The 24,030-nt window shown below is 37.5% G+C and overlaps 1 protein-coding gene and 1 pseudogene across 1 annotated transcript; one reads left to right on the top strand and one right to left on the bottom strand.

Moving 5' to 3' along the window:
- Nucleotides 1-1,191: 1,191 nt before the first annotated feature.
- LOC137717330 (probable leucine-rich repeat receptor-like protein kinase At1g35710) lies at nt 1,192-6,932 on the top strand (annotated as a pseudogene).
- A 1,266-nt stretch (nt 6,933-8,198) lies between these two features.
- On the bottom strand, nt 8,199-10,141 carry LOC137717392 (pollen-specific protein C13-like). The gene is made up of 2 exons (XM_068456757.1): nt 9,853-10,141; nt 8,199-8,746 (listed from the first exon to the last, which is right to left on the bottom strand). The coding sequence occupies exons 1-2, from the start codon at nt 10,004-10,006 to the stop codon at nt 8,421-8,423; spliced, it is 480 nt and encodes a 159-aa protein (XP_068312858.1). The 5' UTR covers nt 10,007-10,141; the 3' UTR covers nt 8,199-8,420.
- Nucleotides 10,142-24,030: the final 13,889 nt, after the last annotated feature.

Here is a 24,030-nt window from a genome sequence, read left to right as displayed (position 1 = left end):
GTTGTTAGGTCTCGAATTTCCTCAGCAAATACCTTAGAACAGTTGATATGATGTTGGCTATTTACATTGAAGCTGCCAAGCATGGATGAGTCGCTGAGAAGTGATGTTTTGAAGGATCATTCAAAGGCAAAGGTTGTGCACCATTTCTGTTATGCAAAATATTGAAGCTGAAGGATTAATGATGAACCCACTGTGCCCAGCTATGGTCCTGAAGCTCACTGACAATATAAGGATGGTTTTGAACAATGGCAACAAGCAACATGTCTCCGTTACCGTAGTACAAAACCTTCAGGTCCGGCCGTGGCCACCTACCTATTTTCACCGGGGTAGTTGAATTGGTTGGAATCACATTTACAGGGGAACCTACCAAGAACAAAAAAAAAACAAGCAGAGAAGAATGCAACATTGGCAACTTGGTCATCTTTGAAACAATTGGCAAAGGAAACTGCAAGCTCTTCATCTGAGCCCGAGCACAATGATGGGCTAGCACAGATCACTATAACACGACGCCCTTTCCTGAAAAACTACATAATACAGATGAGGAACTTCAAAGCATAGTCACCAAACACATTCACTATGCGAGGGACTTCAAAACACAACTTCTACATGTGACAAGCACGTGTATACGACGCGTCTTGAAGCGGGGGCATTTGTAGACATCGAAATTTTGGTGAAATAAATGTTCACCAACGCATTAAAGTTTCAACGTACCAGGGCATACGCCACCTGTCATACAAATTGTACATATGGCGTGTGACTCAACGAAATTGGACGAATCACATTATATTGAAAAAGGGTGCATGAAGAGATCGGAAGAGATACCCTTGGAGGATTAAACAAGTTTTTCTCTCATTTTGGGCAATGACAAGGCAATCGCATTTCAATCCATTATGGATCAAAACAAGTTTTTTTTTTTTTTTTTTTTTTTTTTTTTTTTTTTTTTTCTCATTTTGGGCAATGAAAAGGCAAGCACACTTCAATCCATTACGGATCAAAACAAGTTTTTCTCATTTAGACTCCAAAGCTTTAACGAAACCATTAATTGGAAAAACATTTTTGCAGACTCGGTATCCTTGTTCTTCTCTCCCACCTTTTTTTTTTTTATGTGTGGGTCAAATGAATTACAATAGCTTATGAATGCCATTATAAATAAGTCCTAGGAGTAGATTCTAATATGTACACAAAATTACCATGACATCTTTAGATTTTCATAAACTATGCCTTCTGGCTTATTGCCTTGTCTTATTCATACAACTTTTTTCATCGGCAAGTTACGCTGGTTTTGCTTCTGCTTCTGCTACTTCTACTACTGAAGCAGAAGAGCTTCTCAAATTGAAAGTCACCTTTCAAAACCTTACCCATTTACAAAATCTCAACTCGTGGACTTACCTACCCACTCATATAGAAGTAGCCCCATGTTTCTGGACTAGTATTTCATGCAATGTTGCTGGAAGTTTTGGCTGTGATAAACCTTACCAATTCCAATATACAAGGTACGCTACATGAATTATCATTCTCGTCCTTCTTAATCTTTAATACCTCAACCTCAGCAACAATAATCTCTTTGATGTAATTCCAGCTCGGATCAGTTCCCTCTCCAAACTCAGTTATCTTGATCTTTCTTACAATCAACTTAATGGTTCAATCCCAACATCCCTCAGTTATCTCACAACCCTTACCATTCTCCATAGCTCCAATAATAATCTTTGTAGCACAATTCCCAAAGAGATAGGTAAATTGAAATCTCGTGTGAAGCTAGCTTAGTCTGAGAACAAGCTCAATGATTCAATCCCAACATCCCCAAGTAATCTCACAAACCATACCTATCTCTTTCTCTTTAGAAATCACCTTTCTAGTACAATTCCTAAAGAGGTAGGACTTGTCTGAGAATCAGCTCGGTGGTTTAATCCCAACATCCCTAGGTGATCTCACAAGCCTTACCATTCTCTATCTCCATAACAATAATCTTTTTGGCACTATTCCTAAAGAGATAGGGAAATTGAAATCTGTTGTGGAGCTCAGCTTGTCAAATAATCAACTCGATGGTTCAATCCCAACATCTCTAGGTGATCTGACAAACCTTACCATTCTCTATCTCTATATTAATAATCTTTCTATCATTATTCCCAAAGGGATAGAGAAATTGAAATCTTTTGTGAGTCTACATTTGGCTTATAATAAGCTCAAAGGTTCAATTCCTGCTTCAATAGGTAACCTATTCAACTTGGAACACTTAGGCTTACAAATGAACCAACTTTCTGGCTCCATCCCCCAAGAGATAGAGAATCTGAAGAAGTTAACTGAATTGTGCGTGGAGTCTAACCACTTAATAGGTTATTTTCCCCAACATATTTGCTACAGTGGAGAACCTAAAAACCTTTTGGTGAGCTATACCATTTGACAGGTCCAATCCCTAAAAGCTTGAAAACATGCAAGAGCATAGTTCGAGTTCGTCTTGAAGGCAACCAATTGATAGGCAATATATCAAAAGACTTTGGTGTCTATCCAAATCTTGATTTCATAGATATGAGCCACAATAAGCTTTACAGAGAAATATCACAAAATTGGGTACAATGCTCGCGATTAAAAACCTTGCTAATTCCGGGAAACAACCTTACTAGTAGCATACCTCTCAAGGTTGTCAATTCAGATAAAATTCATGAACTCGACCTTTCTTCAAACCACTTAGTTGGGGTGATTGTGAAGGGATTCTGGAGAATGACTTCTTTGTAGAAGTTGATGTTGAATGGAAATCAACTTTCAGGCTCTGTACTTGCGGAATTTGCATTACTTGTTGATCTAGAATATCTCATCTTGTCATCGAACAAATTCGATGGGTCAATTGTGAGCACTTTAGGCCACTTTCTCAAACTGTACCTTCTGGATTTGAGCAACAATCATTTTTCCCAAGGAATTCCATTTAAGTTGGAAAAGTTAGTTCAGTTAAACGTATTTGATTTGAGTCACAACTCAATTGAAGGGAGCATACATCCAGAAATCAGCAATATGGAGAGTTTACAGACACTCAATCTTTCTCACAACAATCTTTGAATGAATTGGAAGGTGCTCCTCCCAACAGTAGAGCATTTCGACAAGATCTGCCAGAAGCTTTACAAGGGAGCAAAGGACTAAGCGGCAACATTGAAGGTTTGCAACCTTGCACACATGGATCAAGAAAGGATCGCAAACTGGTATTTGGAATCACATTCTCCTTTATAGCAGCAATTATACTTCTTTTTGCTTTCTTTACAATTAAATTCATAGCGGAAAGAAAGAAGAAACATCCGAATCAAGTAGAAAAAAAAAACTTCAATGAAGAAATATCGTTTTCAGTTTTAAATTTTGATGGAAAGTCAATTTATGAGGAAATCATAAGGGCGATAGAAAATTTTGATTCCACATTGCATCGTGAGCGGAGGACAAGAAAACATCTACAGAGCAAATTTGTCAAGTGACAGCATAGTGGCTGTGAAGAAACTACATCAATTATGGGATAGCAAGAAGAATTTGGTGAAGGCATTCTTGAATGAAATAAGGGCACTAACAGAGATAAGACACCGGAACATTATGAAGCTTTATGGTTTCTGTTCACACCATCGACACTTGTTCTTGGTGTACGAGTTTGTTGAAAGAGGTAGCTTGGCTGCAATTTTGAGCAAAGATAAGGAAGCTAAAGAAATGGGGTCGAGAGAAAGGGTGAATATTGTTAACGGTGTAGCTCATGCCTTAGCATACACACACCACGATTGCGTGCCACCAATTGTGCATCTGGACATATCAAGCAAGAACATTTTGTTGGATTATGAATATGAGACCTCTGTTTCAGACTTTGGCACCGCTAAGTTTTTGAATCCAAACTCAACTACTTTGACTGCCGTTGTAAGCACATATGGGTATGTCGCACCAGGTAATATGTTTTCTTCCTTTTAACCTTATTAATTGAGTGATGTTTATGATTAATTTTTTTTTGCCAAATATTACTTCTTTTCAACGTTAGGAAGGATTAAACATACCACGTTACATGCTTTGATTTTGAAGAGAACATTCAGTGATTCACATAAAGTATAGCGATACTTAGGGTTCATTGTAAGTTCTTCCAAGTCAGCACTCTCTTTCCTTAAAGCTAAAACATAAAAATAAATTAGAAAAAATCAATTGTAACATGCAAACTGCAGTAAGCATCTAATTTAATAAGTAATACCAATCGAGATGTTAATGAACTACTAAAAACTAACTAATTAAAACAACATGCAGTAAACATGAAAACTGCAATAAGAATACAAATACCATGTAAGATTGACCTCTTTTGCCAAAAAGCCAATCTCTAATACATAACAATGCTTGAATGGTTTCAGGTAATAAAGAACTACGATATTGATCGATCACTCTAGCACTAATACTAAACACTGATTCTGAGGTGACAGTAGAAACAAGAATTGTTACATCACAAGTCAAACGAGAAAGGACAGGATAATAAAATTGTTCTATTTTCCACCGGGAAAGAATATCTAACTCTTGTTCTCTTAAGTCTTTCTTCATCAAGATATTTACGTAATTCAGATTTCGCACTTAGAATTGAGCCCTTTTTGTAACTTTTATCGAAATCTTGCATATGAAAAGTACAAAAACACAAAATATAAGACTAGTAAAGATTATTGTGATGTAAAATAACTCTAATCTAAGAAGTTCAAACAAAACTTTCTCAAGAGGTTATCATCAGCAATGAGAAGCAGTCACATATCGAACATCAATTGACAGAATGGACCAATCATATAACATCATACAATTCTCAAATTTGTAGCTTCAGAGCTACGGACCAGCAACATATATATGAATATGTTAAGTAAAATTCTCAAATTTTGAAGAAAAATCACTAATCGAATATGAAGAAGATCACTAAGATGAAATCTCTAAAACCCAATATTCAATTATAGTTGAAAATCAAAATTAAGCCAAAACGAAACCATCACTACCCAATGTACAAAAAAGACAAAGTAAAATCGCCTCTAGATGACTTCCATTGATTTAATGCAGAGAGAGCTCGAACTGCTTCATATTGTTCTGAAATTAGAGAGAGAGAGAGAGAGAGAGTGAAAGATCGTGAGAGGACGGAGGGCCAAATGATGGAGTGAGAGATCATGAGAGAGCAGAGGATGGAGTGGCGGAGTGGCAGAGTGAGATCATGAGAGCGCGGAGTGAGGGAATAAGGCAGTGAGTCCGCGGAGTAAGAGAGACAGATCGCAACCCACTCGGTATCTCTTAGATAGATTTACAAAAGGCTCGTGGTGATAAGGTTATTGGACGATAGCCCTCGTGGTAAAAAAAAACTAGGATTTAAACCCTTGTGGTGTAGTCCGTTAGTAAATTTAGTCCACAAGTGATTTTTCTATTAGTTGTCCGTTAAGTGCAGGGTAAAAATGTACTTTTGACGTGTTCTTCTTCCTTGTCTCTCTGCGTTTCCTCATCTAGCTGGGTTTTGATTTTGTTGGGGGAGTAAGCGATCGTTAAGGAGGAAGATTCAGCTGCGCTTTTTTGCAATGGCCACTTTGCCGCTGGATCATTGCGAATGTGGGCTTTTTAGGATTTTTAATCACAAAATTTTGAATCCCCAAAATTTGGCGCCCAAACCCCAAAGCAAATCGCTGCCAAAATTTTCAGTAATACCAAAATCCCACATCAACTTGTGAAATCCGAAAGCAGAGAAGAAAATGCCGACCGTGTTCATCGCAGTTCGGTGCTGCCAATGCTCCACCATGCAGGTATGTACATGCGTGTGTATATATATGCGTGTGTACAAACACTTGAATCTGAAACTTGATGAATTTGTTTGGCGATGAAAACTGATTAAATTTGCAGGTGAAGCAGAGGAACAAAAGCAACAAGTGGACATGTATCGTCTGCAATCAGAAGCAGTTCGTCCGCCAAGTGTTTGCTCAAGGTCCCATGCCCAGAGACCTCCGCCTCTTTGTCCAGTTCTCCAACATGTCTCACCAGTTCGCCCAACAAACCCCTGATCAACAGCAACAGCAACAACGATAAGAACAAGATACTCTTATTTCTTCCGATTGCTCGTACAAGACCGAAAAGAGAAGACGAAACGACTGGATCCAATACCTGGATCCTGAGGACAGTGATCCCTGAATTTAACGGACAATTAACAGAAAAATTAGTTTTGAACTAAATTTGCTAATGGATTATACCACGAAAGTTTAAATCCTAATTTTTTTACTATAGGAGCTATCTTTCGATTGCCCCCATTAACACGATGATCATTTATCCGATTAGGCCTTTACAAAATTATGAAACTAACCATTTTTAAGTCTTTGCCCATTAGTTGAAATTTTGAGACCAAATTGGATCATTTTGTCTGGGTCCATTTTGCCAGCTCTATTGTCATTTTTTTTTTGTTAAAGTTGATTGTAAATTAGTTGTCCAGTTTTGTTCAAAATTTTCACTCTATATCTTCAGTTCAGGTTTTATATATACAAACTAATACTCCCAATCTTGCTATAATCTTTTATGTGCATAACTTGCATATACCATGGAAGTGAACGAAAAATGCGATGTTTATAGTTTTGGAGTGGTTGCATTTGAAACAATCATGGAAAGGCATACCGGAGATTTTTTTTCTCATCTTTCTCATCAGTGCCTTCTTCAACCACGTCGTCATCAACATCTACATTACCACCCCATCAAATGTCAATTGTGGATGTTCTGGACCAACGCATTTTGCCTCCAACGCATTAAGAAGTAGGGGAAGTACTCTCTCTCTCTTGAAGACTGCATTTTCATGCTTGAATCCCAATCCGCATTCTTGCCCTGCAATGAAAAAAGTTTCTCAACTCCTCTCAACTCAAAAGCTACATTTGCCGAAGCCATTACATATGATAACCTGCGGTGAATTGCTTGTTCCAGATCCTTTGACGGCCTAAGAATCAGAGAATGTGTTTTTTTCTATAAATAAATTTCGAGTCTTCCTTTCAGGACTTTTTGTAGATGTTTCCTTTATTGTAATTTATTTCACGCACTTGTTTGCTAGGGCTCTATTCACTTTATGCAGAATGCTTAATGCTTTATGCTTTTTACTTAAAATTGTTTTACCCTTGTGAGGAAGAAACATAAGTTAATAAAACAAAGACTTGTTTTTCATGCATAGGGACAGTGACTAGCTAAGACGATAATGCAGTGGCCATACTCGTTTACAATTTTCTTACGGACAGAGAGAGAAAGAAAAGTGACCAATCTCATTTGACCGGTCCGATTGTTAGTATTAAACATGATGGTAATGATCTGGTAACGAAAAAAGGATTATTTTTGTTATTTTGTTCTGGTAATTCTCTGACTCTCTCCTCTCAATGACCAATGATGCTGATTCAGATCGGTGTTTGTTGAAGAATATGAGAATCCTGTGTTGGAGGATTCCACTTTTAATTACACTGTAGTCTTTTGTGATAAAACTCTCACACGTGCTTGTGTTGTGCAGGTGGTAAGATACAAGTTGAGGAACAGTATATATGCATTTAGTAGTGGGCCGCCAAATCTAGACTATGTTTATTTACGTGAATTTGGTGGATTGGTGAAAGATCCGTGTGAATGCAAATCTTTGCTTTTGTAGAAAATTCTGTACTGTTAAATTTGAAAAGGAAAAGATTATGTGAATTTGTAACGCCAAATTCACATCCCTATTGCTAAATATCTCCTTGAATCTTTCATCTCTCCCTCAACATAAAAGCTTTTTGAGTCGAACACAGATGCAGGCCACAACTCTGAACATTAACGACGAATCACTCATAGACCTCAAACTGGATGAATCGCTCATTCGTTTATCCTCTGGACGATGAACTGTTCGTAGACCTCAACCTCGACCTGGATGAACCGCTAATATATCATCTTCTGAATGATGAATGCTAATAGATCATCTTCTGAATTGCTGAAAACATCTTCATATATTGGATGAAAGTATAAATTGATGAATCTCGGTAGAGGCATTGGAGAAGTTGATATTTGAGCTATAAATTTCACTTCCCTTCACCAGAAATTTGTAGTGCGAAGATTTGCTTCATGAATTTACCTAGCTTAGGAGATTAATCACGATACTTTGATTATATGTACAGTGCAAGACAAATACAGTCTGAGAAATTTGCAAAACTTGTAATTTTTGCTAAGAAATTTCTATGCAATGTATGAAGATCATTGAGAAAATCAAATTAATCAATTATTAATATTATTAACTAACAGAAGAAACCCTATTTTCAAGTCCAGAAGAGCCATGAAACATAATTTAAAGAGTCTATTGGCAAATAAAATCAAGAAATCACCAGGTGTTGAGATGACAAGCCATCAAATAATAGCAAACATTACCAGCGTGAACCAAGCAAGGTTTTAAAACTAGACACATACTAGGAAACTCAAGCCGACATCTACTCGTCAAGCTCCTGCAATTCCTTGAGAATCTGGGTGCAGCCAGACAAGGCTTCGGTCCTCATGAAACCCATAGCATTGGCAAACCGATTGTATGAAGCAATACCGTTGTTGGCGGTGAGGATGACACGTGCACGCTCGCGCCCTGGGGAAACTGTTGCACAGTCCTTCTGAGGGCTGCTGACAAGGACTGCATCACAGAATTGGTCCAAATGGTCCTCTGCGACTGGGATCTTATAGCAACCTGCTGAGTCGGTTGTCCCTTCTTTGGTGTACAGGAGTGCCATGCTGTTCTTGTCTCTGCATTCCAGTCTAACCTTGGCACCTATAATTAACATTACCAGATAAACTCGTTAAACAACATCTCCAATCGAAACAGTTTCCACTATTTCCTTCCAAATTGCTAGTTTAAAGAACCAACAATACTGAGGATACAAATAACCAAACCCGCTATGACACTAGAGCAGCTATGCACCCTGAACCAGTAATCTAAACTCGTTGTCAATTTGTCAAAACCTATTCCAAACATGAGCATAAGATTCAATAACTATCAAGTCACCAAAGTTCTCCTAAACTTGTCACGAACGACATAAATTGGTGTTAGAAAACAATGCAGCAAAGAGTCGATGTACATATGAACAACAAAACATTAACAGATAATGTTTTAACATTCTCGAAACAAATTCATGGGTTCAAAATGATGTCAAAACATGATCATAAACTAGAATCACCAACCACTAGCAAACAAAACTCATCCTAATTATTTATCCGCAAAATGACGTCACGAATGATCACGAATGGCATAAAAGCTTCGAAATGTATGCATTCAAAGTTGACCTAGATTTGAGCAAACATTACCCTGCAGATAGGATGTCCTTAAGACTTCTCCGAACAAATTACTGGGTCCTAATTTTCAATGAAAATTGCAAGCTGCTTTCTTTAAATATGATGATAAATTCAATGTCTCCATGTATTAATTTAACGTCAATTATTCTTTATCAGGCACTAAGAGTACACACAACAAAATAATACACATATCACTTAGTAATACGTGTTCTAGTAGTATTCTTTTTCACTTTAAGTGAGAGGTTTTATGTTCGATTCTCAACCACAATATTGTCAGCCAATTGTAATTGTAACGCTAAACCCACCCCCCACCTATAATGTCATTTGTTAAAAAAAACAAAATAATAAACATAAAAACCCTAAAAGCATCATCATTTGACTATACAGTACACCCAATTCAAACTTCAAACCCAGTCAGATCTGAAAAATTCAAAAAACCAAATATTGCAACTAAACTTACAAACAAAAGACGCGACATTTCCAGATCTACCAAATCAGATCCAAATTCCACATCTACAAAAATTACCCAAATTCCCAATACAAAATTAGAGTTAACATACAAATCAAGAGTTAAATATTTGTTACCGGCAATGTAGGTGATGGCCTTGGTCTCGTACCCAGCGCGGCAAGTGTCGCAGTACACCTTTCCCTCCACCGTGAACGGGGTTCTCATGGGACGCGTGGCGGCGGCGAGAGCCGGAAGCACGCACAGAGCAATTAGCAGAAACAATTTCGCCATTGAAGCCGTTTTCTGTCTTTTCACTTCGTTTTGGCAGAGAGATTTGAGAGAGAAGAAGATTGCAGAAGGGAAATGCAGAGGAGTGAGAGATATGAAAAGAGAGAGAATGTGTGATGATGCTGGTGGGAGAAAAAGTTTCAGTAATAATCGGAAAAATTGATACCGCGTAACGGGGCTTTTGCCTACGCGCCTACGGCGGTGCACCGTTTTTTCATCGAATTAACGGATGCCACGTGGTGAGATGTGGGTTTTCGGTCATATCCATTGGGTAGGATTGAGGGATATGCGGAGGTTGCAAGGGGATATGGTGAGAACGGGTGCAGGAAATAACAGGTCTTGTGATTGAGAGCAGCTGGCGATGTCGGTGCTCACATGGGACGGATTTGGATCCTCTCCTGAGCCCAAGGAGAGGATCCTCCTGATCAAAGGACTTGAGCCGTTAAATGAAAATCCAACGACTATAATTATTATACCTTTAAAGGGACCTCCTGTTTGTAGCCGTTAGATTTTCATCCAACGACCCAAGTCACTTGGTCAGGAGGATCCTCTCCTTGGGCTCAGGAGAGGATCCAAGTCCACATGGGACATGGTGAATAAAGAACAAAAGGTTAATATCAGTTTACTACCCTCATGTTTCGTGGTTTTCAACATTTAGTGCATTAAGTTTTTTTCGTCCCAGAGTCATAACTAAAGTGTTAATTTCGGGACAGTCTCATACATCCAATAGTTAAACTGTTAAATCTACCGTTAACTGATGACGTGGCGCCTATGTGGACAATAACTGGGTGCCACATGTCATTAAGGGGTCCACATAGATTTTTTTTTCTTTGGAGAAGGAGTTAAAAAAAATTTCAAAAAAAATTTCAAAAAAAAAAAACCCTTGTCGTCTCCCTTCCTCATCCCCCGTACCTTCGCCCTCCCTTCTCTCTTCTGCAACCCACACCCTTTCCCTCCATTCTCTCTTCTACAACCTGCACCACCCTCCATTCTCTCCTCCTTACTCCCTTATCCCTCCATTCTCTCCTTTGCACCAACCCACCAAACCCTAGTTTTATAAAATTTCATCAAATATGTCAGCTAATAAACAAAATACAGGCATCTGTCAGTTAGCAAGCAGAATAATCCCAAAACTTTCATCGACCAATCAGTGATTCTTTACGGTACACAGCTTCTATTTTTCATGTTGTTCAATTGCTGTAGAACAAGCTTTTGGTTGTAGTTGTTGGGTTCTGAAAGGTTGCAACACATTCACGAGTTTTGTGAACTTGGATTCGGGTTTGCCCGTTGATTGGTGGCCTAAACTGGGAGTGGAGTTACAATGGGCATTGCCAAGGGAGCCCGAGTGTGGGACGCAAGCGGATTGCGAGGGGAAGTCCACTTGTAGGTCCAATCCGGCTGTCAGGGTGCTAGTAATTGACAAGCAAGTAGACATTGAAGACAAAGACGATGATGCAAAGAATAATGGCGACGATGACGAGCGCGAGGTTGAAATCGCCCATCGCGGCGGCGTTGTTTCAGCTACTCTCGAATCAAATCGAATCGGAAAGATCGAGAAGGGGAATAAGAAATTAGGGTTAAGGATGTGAAATTGTGTGTTCAAGTGATCGTAGATCTCTATCGCTGGTCCGAAAAGGAGCAGAACCGTTAAGGAAAGAGAAAGGGAAAGGGTTGAGGGCTCAGTTCCAGTGAGGTGGTGAGGAAGGCGACGGGGGTGGCGTAGTATGGGTTGGGGTGGGTGAAGGTTGATTTAGGAAGAGAGAAAGGAGGGAGTGCGGGGGGATGAGGGAGGGAAGGGAAAAGACGGGGCTTTTTTTTTTTTTTTGAATTTTTTTGAATTTTTTTTTTATCTCCTTCTCCAAAAAATATTCCACGTGAACCCCTTAATGACATGTGGCGCCCAGTTATTATCCACATAGGAGCCACATCATTAGTTAACGGTAGACTTAACAGTTTGACTAACGAATGTATGTGACTGTCCCAAAATTAACACTTTAGGTATGACTCTAGGACGAAAAAAACTTGATGTACTAAATGTTGAAAACCACGAAACATGAAGGTAGTAAACTGATATTTACCCAAGAACAAAAGATAAAAAAAAACAAAGAGAAAGATAGAGCGATTCTAATGAAAGTTATAATTTCTTTGATACAGTCGTTATTTTTATGGGAATATTTCAAAAAATTTATAAAAATAAAAAATTAATTAAAATAGTTTAAAAAGTTTGAGTTTTAATTAAAATGATAAAAAAATGTCATAAGTGAATAGTACCAAAAGTAATTTTTTAAAGTAAAAATGTCTTTTTTGTTAAAAGTGAACAGTACCGAGAATGTTCTTTAAAACTCTCATAAAAAAAAATGAAAATGAGGGTGAAGTCTAAATTTCACTTCAATTAGATAAAACTCTTAAGTTTAGGTTAAAATTGACATATATCGTCGATATTTTTGACACACAATATTTGACAATACCTAAAGTTTCATTTTAAATTTTCATCATTTCCATCGAAAACAACTGATATCGATATTGGTACAAATTTACATATCAATATTTTAAACACTAATAGTAATGCGTTGTAAACGACGATGCCTAGGCTCTAGAATGTTTTATTTTTATTTTGGATTAACTACATTTCACATCCTCCATGTCTGGGATAACTTTTAAAATGGACAATGAATTGTTAATTTTCTCACATTGCCCTTTAAAAGGTCTTGAAATTGAATCAATTTACATTTTTTTATCTAATGAATTATTTCAAACTTTGTAAATTAATGACATAGTGAGCTTAAGCTCCGAAATTAATTTCACGTGTAAGTCACATTTTCATTGTAAATATAAAACTCATCAATTTAATGGCAATTAGATGTTTAAATATACAAAAGGTGTAACGTAATACAATTTTAAATGGTTAAAGTACAAAAAACTACCTCAACTATTGGTCTCACGACACTTTCATACCTCATCTTTTTAAAATGACAATGTCATACCTCATCTTATGGGACTCACTTTCTAATAAAAAATTATTAAAAACAAAAAAAAATCATTTAATATTTTTAAAATATTAAAATAATAAAGAAAAGTTAAAAAAAAAAAAAAACCAAACAAAACTTCCCCTCCATGCCCTCTCTTCTCCCCCATCTTCATCTCTCTTCCTCTTCTTCCTACATGTTGCAACCCATAAAAAAGAAAAAGAAAAAAAAAAAACAAAACAAAACATTGTCCCTTCCCCCGCGCCCTCTCTCTTCTCCCCCATCTTCTCCACCATCTTCATCTCCTTTCTTCTTCTTCCTACCTGCTGCAACCCAGGAAAAAGAAAGAAAAAAAAATACACAAATCTTTGTCCCTTCCCCCCTTGCGCCCTCTCTCTTCTCCCTCATCTTGATCTTCTTTCCTCTTCTTCCCCTTATCTGTTGCAACCCAGAAAAAAGAAAAGAAAAAAAAAAAAATCCAATTGTCTTCCCCCACACCCACCCTCCACACTCAACCTCGCACCCACTCTTTTCCCTCATCTACACACCCCACTCCTAATATCCACACCCATTTCCCCCATTTTCTCCGCGCCCAAGTCCTCCACCCGTGGAATCGGCCTGGTGAACGGGATCTCGGTTTTTTTTTTTTTTCCTTGTTCTTCCCCCTCATTCTTCTTTTTTTTCTGGGTTGCAGGGGTTGGATTTGTTTTGGGGGGGGGGGGGGGGAGGGGGCGAACTGGGTTGGGGTTTTTTCTTCTTCTTCTTCGGGGGGGGGGGGGGGGGTTGGGGGTTGATGGGCCTTCAAATTTTTTTATTTTTTTGGTTGAAGATTAAGCAGGGAAGAAGATGAAGATGGGGAGAGAGAGAAGGGGGATGGGGGTGGAAGGGACGAAAGGTTTTGTTTTTTTGTTTTTTAACTTTTCTTTATTATTTTAATATTTAAAAATATTAAATGATTTTTTTAAATATTTTATTATTTTTTTAATAGAAAGTGGGGTCTAGATCAAGCCACGTCAGCATTTAACGGCAGGCTAACGGAAGGTATAACATTGATACAAATTCGTAAGATGAGGTATGACATTGTCAATTTTAAAAGATGAGGTATGAAAGTGTCGTGACACCAATAGTTAATGTAGTTTTTTGTACTTTACCCATTTTAAATCTTAAGGGCAATGTGAGAAAATTAATACCTAGTGGTCCATTTTGAAAATCAGGTCAAACATCAAATGTAGTTGGTGCTATTATATTTTCAAAACCGATATTAAGGAGACTATTTTTTAAACCACATTTTGTTAGTTATGTGACGGGCTTCTTTCTCTTTTGCCCGGTGACCAGTTCTGTTGTGGCCTGATGGTACTATTTAGTCCCACTGGACTATTAATTCAAACTCTATTTTGTCCAATTAAGCTTTTACTTATTTGCCCGATTGGGCTTTTTTCTTATTTATCTGATTGGGCTATTTACTATTTTGCCCGACTGGAGTTTTTACTATCTTGCCCTTGAATAAATAGAAATAAATAAGATTAAATTGGGTTGTGTAAGAAGAGAAAAATGGCTCATATATAAACATATAAATGAGAGAGATCAGTTTTCAACTGTGCTAGTTGTGGTGATGGTGGCGTCATTGGTGGTGGAAGTGGCGGTGACACATGCAACTCATTCTCAGTTAAAGTGGAAATAGCGGTGCAACTTTTCCCAAAAGTTGAATTGCTATTTTGTGGTGCGGAATTAGCAGTTTAGGTGTTGGCCATTGCTAGTTTTCGAGAAACTACAGCGGGCCATCTTTCACTCAAGGTTCTAGGGTTCGCCAGCTCGGGGGCTCTATTGTTTGTGCCCATGTGGAGGATTTGTATTGGATTGAAATCCTTTTATGTTTTACTCGTACTCTGGTTGCATAAGTGGAGTCTTCTTTTTGTATGATGGTCATTCTAGAGTTGTCAGCTGTGTACGTTGTAATATGTCCATTATGTACTTCGTTATATAAATGTTCTCTACAATTTGACCCAAAAAAAAAAAAGTTGAATTGCTTACCAATTCCTCAATTCATTCCCAATACAAAGGATGCTAAGGCAAAAGACATAGGGGCACTCAATCAAACAGAGATAACACATTACTCAAAATCCAACCGGATTAAACTCTTGCTTCAAGAAAACCTATCTCATTCTGTCACATGTTGAAGTAATAGTAAAGTTTCAGAAGGATATACAGAGGATCCTTGTTCTTACGTTTTCCCTCTCTTACTTTTCGTCCGTATTGTAACATCTGTTCGTAACTTCATAAAATTGCATCTTCCCACATTTTGAATCTCTTGTTCTAGCAATTTGTTTAACTTGTTGATGATGCTATTGGCTCCGTGGATGCAATGGCCAAAACCTCCAAGTACATTTTGGAATTCTTTTTTTGGGGTCACATTGAGATTTCATAACAAAGTCTATATGGACATGGGATAAAGATTCAGATGTAGAACTCGATTAAAATGCCTAAAATCAAAGAAAGGACAATGGTGGACAATTGGCAATAGACAATGCAAGAAAGTAAACCCAAGTTCAACTATCAAGTAATTTGTGATACAATATGAAAACGCATATCGTTTGACCTTTTTATCACCTGCAAAAGTAGGGATAAAAATATTTGAAAATACTTGCAAGGCTACAAGGTAATTGTAGTATAGTCATCTCTAGTAAGGTTGTTGTGACAGCTCGTCCCGAATGGGTATATTATTTTACTCTCGATAGTGTGGAAATGACTATGTTGCCTTTGTGAGCCTTATGAAGTGGATGTATGTATGTAGGTCAATTATTTTCTTGCCAACGTAATTAAGTGGAATTCGACGTCACGAGGGTGTGGATGCAAGTTAGGGCCAAGTTGGGTGTGTAAGGTAAGTGTATGAAGGAATAGAAAGATTTGGATTGGTTCTTTTTGACCCAAATTTGCATGAGTTTAACCATGCAACCCAATTAGGGCTTACGACAAATTTAAACTGCCCAATCAGGTTAAGGACACACACACACACCCACACGTGCAACCTTTCCCGTTCACTCTCTCTTTCATTCTCGAACTCTCTCCTTTTCTATACACTTGAACCAGTCCCAAATCTCTCTAAATAGTTGCAGATCGTCTGGGTGGATTTTATTTCTAAGTTCCTTGCAAGCTCAGGAATCGAGCTATACCATTAGTTTGGCGTGAGGACCTCAGGAACGTGAGAACCTATGAGCTCTTACAGGGTGTCCTGTTGTGCAAGCTTGATTGGGAGTGTTTCGCAGGGTTTTAAGGTATGAGAGAGTCTTAAAGCAACCTTGTGAAGTTGTTAGAGGAGTTTTCGAAGGTTTTGGGAAGTCCAGACGCTTGGGTTGTTGAGCTTCAAGTTTGGCCGATTTTCACGAAATTTCCCGGTGAGATTTTGTTTGTTTTCGAGCTCCAAAGTGGTAAGATCATGTTCTCCTAGTTGAGAGCTTCATTTTGGTGAAAATTTCATGAATTTTGGTGTTGAAATGAGTGAGTTATCAAGCTTTGAAATTTTTCCAAAAACCGGCGATGTAGCAGCGACCGGCGCCGGACTCCGGCGAACCAAGGAAGGAGAAGGAGAATATTCCGCCAACTTTGACGAAATATTCCTAACTGCGATTAACGGTGTCAGGTATTATTTAAAGGTATGTTCTATTATTTAACGGAATATTCCCTAACGTCATTAGGGATTCCGTCCAGCGTGCAAGGCACGTGTGGCCTTGCCTTGGCCGGCGTGTGAGGGCACGTGGGTGGTTGGAAATTTTTTCTAAAAATATAGGGATGTTTGTGGTGTTGAGTAGATCACGTTGGTATATTCAAACACCCCATTTGAGCAATGTATGAGGAGTTATTAGCCAGTTTCATTTATGTGCTTTAAATTAACGTTTATATAGTTGTTTCGCATATAGGTGAGACCTATCCTTAAGACGAGCGCAGTCAATCGAGGCTTGGGGGCTATGACCCTTCCACATACCAGTGAGTGGGCTTTTGGTTTTCCGTATATACCTATATACTTGAGATTTTTCCCAGAAAATTGATTTAAATGAAATTATGTTTGAAATGCCATGCCTATTGATTTATGCTTAGACTATGAGTTTGTATGATATGTGCATATTGTGATTTGACGCAGTGGATCCTCAAGTAAGTACCAGGTGAGTTGTAGATTGTTTATGTGAACTGATGATTATGTGAGATGTGTTGAGAGCTCATAAATCTGCACCCCGGTGTTAGTGCTCCTGCCGAGAGTTAGGGCACAGTCCTTCACGTGATGTTCACCTCCCGCACCATACGCTCATCTTGGATCCAAGTTAGGTGCACAGTCCTGTTGTACAGACCACTATAGGTGGTTCTGACTCGTAGGTGACCTGCGATTATTTGCACAGTCTTCACGTGATCGTAGCACTTGATCGTATTTATTTACACCCAGTCCTGTCGTACAGACCACTTTAGGTGATTCCAACTCGTGTGTAGGTATATTTGTTGAGATGTGGATTTGAGCCGTACATGTCACGTTAGGTGACTCCAGCTAGATGGATGAGCTCTAGATTCAGCCGTACAGGTCATGTTAGGTGACTCTGGCTGACATATCATTTGCATTGATTTATATCACCTGACTTACATATTTTTTTATGCTGAGATATTCGACATGGCATATTTGTGAATTTTGCTATTTTGAGCATGGTTGTGGTATAGATATGTATTCTATTTTATGGGAAATTATACAGGTTTTACGGCGAGGGGTTACAATCTTTGATAAATGAAATAATTTTGAAAAGCTTTGTTTTTGCCCACTCACCCTTTCTGTTTTGTGCCCCTCTAGGTTCTAGTTAGGAGTGTTTTTTGGTGGCTTGCGAGGAATCCACGGTTGCTCTGACGGATTATCACCATTGTAGGATTACCTTTGGTGTTGTATAATTAGTATTTGTCCTACTGGACTGCACCTAGGCTACTTATGCCCTGGTTATGAGTTCACACTTATTTTCGTCTTACACCTTATCTTATTTAGTGCTCTAGTTAGTTTGGTTTTTATTTATTCGCATTTCTTATATTATTATTGTTTCTGCACTGTGCACATGGCTACGTCTCCCTCACGTGACGGCCAGCACGCCTTGATTTCGGTCGGGGTGTGTCAGTTGTTCTCTACATATATTGAATGAATAATTTATGTAAAAATCAAATCTTAATTGATTATTTGAAAAAAAAAGTTTGAAAAAGGTTGATTTTGTGACTTAAAATAATAAAAACGAATTTAATAAAAACTATTAAAGAAAATCAACAAGAAAACAATTTTAAAGAAATCCAATTTGAAAGAAGCCGGTTTTAGAAAACAATGATAAAAAGGCACTAGGATTCTGCCATCACCTTAACAATTCTACGTAGTTTTACTAATTACTTATGAATTATACATGCATGACTCATTACGCTAGAACGTATATTCCACTTTGAAGGTTATGTTTTCTGAATGCATATTCTACTTGTGGCATTCAAGCTAGAATCTATATCAAACATGCAATCTGTCTGTGGTATTTAGATCAAATGTAAACATGCATGACTCATTACGCTTTGTGAAAACCCTTTCAAAAACCATTCAACCCTTAACGCCCTAAGTGAACTTACAATTATTAACCACAAGAAGCATTCCTTAATTTCAGGGTAACATTCCAATAGAAATTGCATCCGATTAATTATCTAAACATCCTAATGGTTGCGAAGTATTAAGATATAAAGACAGTTTAAACACAGTGATTAGACGCATGCATAATATCATAAGCAATTAAATAAAAACTACATATTCATGCTAAGACTCGTGGCATCGCCCTAGCAAAAGGAATTATTTACGCACAACCGTATATTAAAAAGAAAAATAATATTAAGAAGAAAATGATTGAAAACACCTTGTAAGTTAACTTGAATCGTCAAAAGCTCTCTAAGCTAAATTTTCCAAATTGTGCGTTTAGAACCTAATGGCTAAATAGCCTTATTTATACTACCAGTTAAAATCCTTCCTAGAAAAAGTCTTAGAATAAAACTAGGAAACAAAATAACTTAAAGGAAACTAGGAAACATAATAGAATAAGATAACTAGGAAATACATTCATATTCCAACTTTGAGAAATCTGCCCAGCCACAAAGACTCCCACGTTTCAGGACTCAAAACAGCTCCAAAACAGACCCAAGATGACTCTTTTTAAAACCTTAAGATGTTTCGAACATATTTCCAAAAGGCCCAGACACCTTCTTGGATGCCAAATAAGCCCAAGACGTCATTTTTATAGCATTGCGCGCTGCTCCTTTATTTCATTGCCATAAAATAACCGCTTGGTAGAAAATCTGAAACTTTGACACGAACAAGTTGAGAGACTCACGAACATCCTCCAATTGGAATCATTCCAAAATTTGTCTGCTTGATCACTTTTTACTCAAGAGGATGTCGCATGTCCTACATTGAAAATATAATTCAATGTATCAAAATTTCACCGAAATAATTACCAAAGCATACTAAAAATAGGGTAAAATATTTAATATGATATCGACTCATTAATAGGTTTTGGGAAATTTCTTCTTTCCGTGTCCCATCAGAATTTGGTTACCTTTATAAATTAGGATTTTCTTTTACGTTTCCTTTATAAATTCAATTTCCAAGTCGTAGTAGGATTAAGGTTTGATGCCTACATAAAGGTTTAGTTTAGAGTTGTACAAGTAGATGTTATATTATTATCAATCAAAGTCAAGAGTTACTCTATTTTGTGGTGGATCCGAAAATATTGATGAATGTCAATTTATAACGCTTGTCAATCTTTTTATCTCTGTTTCCGCTACGTCAAGTGGTACCATAGCATGGTTGTCATTGAGAGCAAGGATTTGCCTCGCTTCATGGCAAACGACAATGGGAGATAAAAATATTATATAAACGATGTTGGTTGTTTGGAATATCAATAGATTTTTATGAAAAGTCTATGAAAGATGATGATTTAATTGACCTTATGAGCAAACCAATTTTTACTAATAAAGGAAGCATTGTGGAATTTCTCAAGGTCTATCTCGTCAAATTAATATGGGAGATAAAAATATTATACAAACGATGTTGGTTGTTTGGAACATCAATAGATTTTAATGAAAAATCTACAAAAAATGATGATTTAATTGACCATATGAGCAAACCAATTTTTACTAATAAAGGAAGCATTGTGGAATTTCTCAAGGCCTATCTCGTCAAATTAATGTTGGAAAGATTCTTCGTTTTTAGGCAAGTGAATGCATAGAAGATTTTTCTCGATTGGGTCGTAGTTGTGGAGCAATTCTTTGATGAAATAATAATACCGGAAGAGAAAATGGTCAAGAAGATAGCTACTTACCGTTTAATTAAAGGGAAATCTCGCTTTTTGGTGGGATCGATTGCAGAGGACACAGATTAAAGAAGGAACAAAGCCTATCCAAAACTTGGAGTTGGATGAAGCTACTTATTGGAATTTAGGAAGGTTTTGGAATTTATTCTGGAATCTGTGCACCTTTGCGTGTTGAAATGCTTCGTCTCCCCAAGCCCATCTTCTTCGCTTGCAAAATTTCTGCAATTATTGTTCCATCTAGCTTTTCGGGGTTTCGAGTGACGAAGTCTGAAAGACCTTCATCGCCCACTTTTTCCGATGCGATGAAATTATTCGCTGCGCAATAAAGTTCTTTGCCTCATTTTAATGTGATTTTATTTTTCAAATCTCGGACGATGAATTTTCCCGTGACGCAAAGGTTTTGGTTCTTTTTGGACGTAGACATTTTGCACGACAAAACATAATTTTTTTCAGTCGCAAAAATTACTTGAGTGAAAAAAAGTTCTTCGTCACCTAAAGTTTTGTCGCGAAAGTATTTTTTTTTTTTCTACTAGTGCGTTGAACTAGTAATGATTTATTTTAGGCCAGTTGTTTTAGAAGTGTATTTTTTTTTCTACTAGTGCATTGAACTAGTAATGATTTATGTAGATCTTTCTTGTTTTAGAAGTGTTTCTGTCCATTACTTTAAATAAGGGGCCTGGCTTAATTAATTGTAGAGATCTAATTCCATAGTATTCTACAAAAGTATATAATTAAAAGTTTGTGAAATTTTGTTGAGTTTCTTACTAATAGATGATCGTTTAATAAATGGTGGTAACAATATTGGTGTTGGTGTTGGTGAAAACAATTATGCTGGTAATAGCGTTGGTGATGTAATGTTAGTGTTTTTAGTTATAGGTGGTGGTGGTGACTTTGTTCTACAAAGGATAAAACAATCTGTAGAAGGATAAATAATGTCATTTTTCAAAAACTAATGAGGGTGCTACAAGAATTAAAAATATTCATTTAATGTTCAACTCAGTTTTTTATGAAAGCAGTTTCTAAATGCAACCTATTTGCTACTTATAAAAGTTACTATCAAGAGGCTATTTCTTTTAAAATGAGCAAAATAATTTAGTTTTTATCAATAATGTTTGATTGCTTAACCTAAAAGCAAAACAACTTTTGATAATAAAAAGAAAAATACAATACTAAACAGAGCTTTAAAAAACACTACAAAATCCATATAAAATACCCTAGAATATATGTGAATATCCTAAACTTAAAATCTTCCATCGATGCTTTGCTTGAAAAAGGTTGGAATCATATGATTTGGTTGGAGGCTTCTTAATCCAACTGGAAAAGGTATGGAATCTTTGTGAGGTTAACAAAAAGAGCTTAGTAAATGATATGTATGTATCTATATACTGTGAAATATGAATCAAGACTCAAGAGAAAGCCTTTGTCAATTTTTTTTTTCCTAAAATCTCACACAGGTTTTTGTTTGTTAAAATTTGCCCTTAATAACTTGAAGCTAATAAAGTTACAGAGAAGATCATCTAAGACCTTACTTGAACATGATTTGTTCAATAGGATGGTACCTATGTATCCTTGATTATCATGGATATTTACGTCAAGCTACAAAATTCATTTATTTAAAAAGTTTAACAATTCTCACCACTTTCTCCTCTCCATCTTCTCTACGATAACCCTCCCCAACTGCTCACATTTGTCTGACATGTTTACATTGTTAGTTATTATATCTTTGGCTCTTTTTTTTTATTTTTTTATTTTGTTTGAACAAATGATATTATCTTTATTAAGGAGGAGAGGGTGAGTTTAGTTTTATAATGAGTTAGCAATAATGTGGTTCAAATTCTTCTATGACAATAATCGAATCTAAGTCCTCTCATTTATAAGTGAAGAGGAATAACACTCAACCGTAATACTAAATGGTATCTTGGACTCTTCTTTAATGAGAAAATTTGCGCTTAACATAAAGCTTTCTTAAAATTATTCGGTTTTGTCAAATACACCACCCGTCTCTCCAACGTGAGATAACTTTACTCCCATAAATTATTTTCCTTCATGCTTTCGAACCTACTGACACACCCCGTCCCGAAGGAGGGCATGTTGGCCGTCACGTGAGAGTGACGTAACCATTTGCACAGTTCGGAAGCTTTAAAGATATACAACTTCTAAAATGAAACACCCGAAGGTGAGTCCTTATTTGGTCCATTCTGTCAGAACACCGTTGAACTTCCTCGTAGTCACCACACCTTTGCATTTCCTTAAACCTGGAGGGGCGCAAAACAAAATTGAGTGGGTCAGCAAAACAAACTTATTCAGAACTTTCTTTTCTCTTTAAATATACTAACCCCTCGCCGTAAAACAAGTATACTTTCCAGAAAATAAACATATATACGTATGTATAGATATGCCAATCATGCTCCAAAATATGCCATTCATGCTTGAGAATATGCCACATTAGAATCTCATAATAAATGTAAATGCTCAAGCATAATTCACATCAATAACATATAATCTGGCAGCCGGGAGTCACCTAACGTGACCTGTACGGCTGCAGATAGAGCTCCAATCTCAACTCAATATCTGAATCTGCACACGAGTCGGAACCACCTAACGTGGTCTGTACGACAGGACTGGGTGTAATATATACGCTCTAGTGCTACGATCACGTGAAGACTGTGCGAATAATCGCGGGTCACCTACGAGTCGGAACCACCTAATGTGGTCTGCACGACAAGGCTTGCACCTAACTTGGATCCAAGGCGAGCGTGTGGTGCGGGTGAACATCACGTGAAGGACTCTGCCCCTCTCTGGGCGGGAGCACTAACACCGGGGGTGCAGATTATGAGCTCTCTAAGCATCTCAAACTACTACTGAAATACAAACATGAATACCACTTACCTGGCACTTACCTGTGCGTCCACAGCACCAAATACACATATATAAATGTATGCCACTACCAATGCATGTGATGATAGTATTTCAATCGTATCCCAAACGTATTTCATACGTATATCAAATGTATTTGAAATGTAGCTTACCTGGGCCTCCTCAGCACCATGCAACAGTATGCATAATTATGGTAATGAACATATTAAAATATGATGCATATATGACAGGATATTTAATTCGTATTTCTTTTAAAATACGTCAAGCATACGTATATATATATACTGAAAAATAACTGCCCACTCACTGATCACATCGACGTCTCATAGGTCCCTGAACCACCCCTAGCTTGGTTACATTCTTCCTCTGTATAATTTTCACCTATACAAAAAGTAACCAAATTGACGTTATTTAACGCACATACACCAAACATTCGTCCATAACTTTCTCATACGTTGCTCAATTTGGGTGTATGAATATACCACGGTGATCTACACGACGTCACGAACGCGTGACAATTTTCAGAACTCAATTTGGAGCTCTCACGCGCCCCCACGCGCACTGTTCACGCGCTGCCCACGCGCGCGTCTTCTTCCTCGCGTCGCCGGACTGGTTTCGCCGGCGGTGGGTGTTTTGCCGGAATTTCTGGGTAAACTTCAAAGTGTCATAACTTCTTCATTTCTTAACCATTTTCGACGTACTATATATCAAAATGAAGGTATTGACGAGACGAACAGATCCATACATGCATTGACCCCTAACTCGTCGTGGATTCGCCGGAAAAACCCTCGAAAGCTCCGGCCAACTTTGACCACGATGATCCCGACGTCCA

Source organism: Pyrus communis, chromosome 15, assembly GCF_963583255.1.
Source record: "Pyrus communis chromosome 15, drPyrComm1.1, whole genome shotgun sequence".
NCBI classification, from domain to species: domain Eukaryota; kingdom Viridiplantae; phylum Streptophyta; class Magnoliopsida; order Rosales; family Rosaceae; genus Pyrus; species Pyrus communis.
Note: the sequence above shows the minus strand (reverse complement) of the source record. Positions and strands in the feature narration are given on the sequence as shown.

Coding starts and splice junctions, on each gene's coding strand:
- LOC137717392 (XM_068456757.1), bottom strand. CDS start 10,006: ATGGCGAAATTGTTTCTGCTAATTGCTCTGTGCGTGCTTCCGGCTCTC. Junction 8,747..9,852: donor GGCCATCACCTACATTGCCG/GTAACAAATATT, acceptor TGTTAATTATAG/GTGCCAAGGTTAGACTGGAA.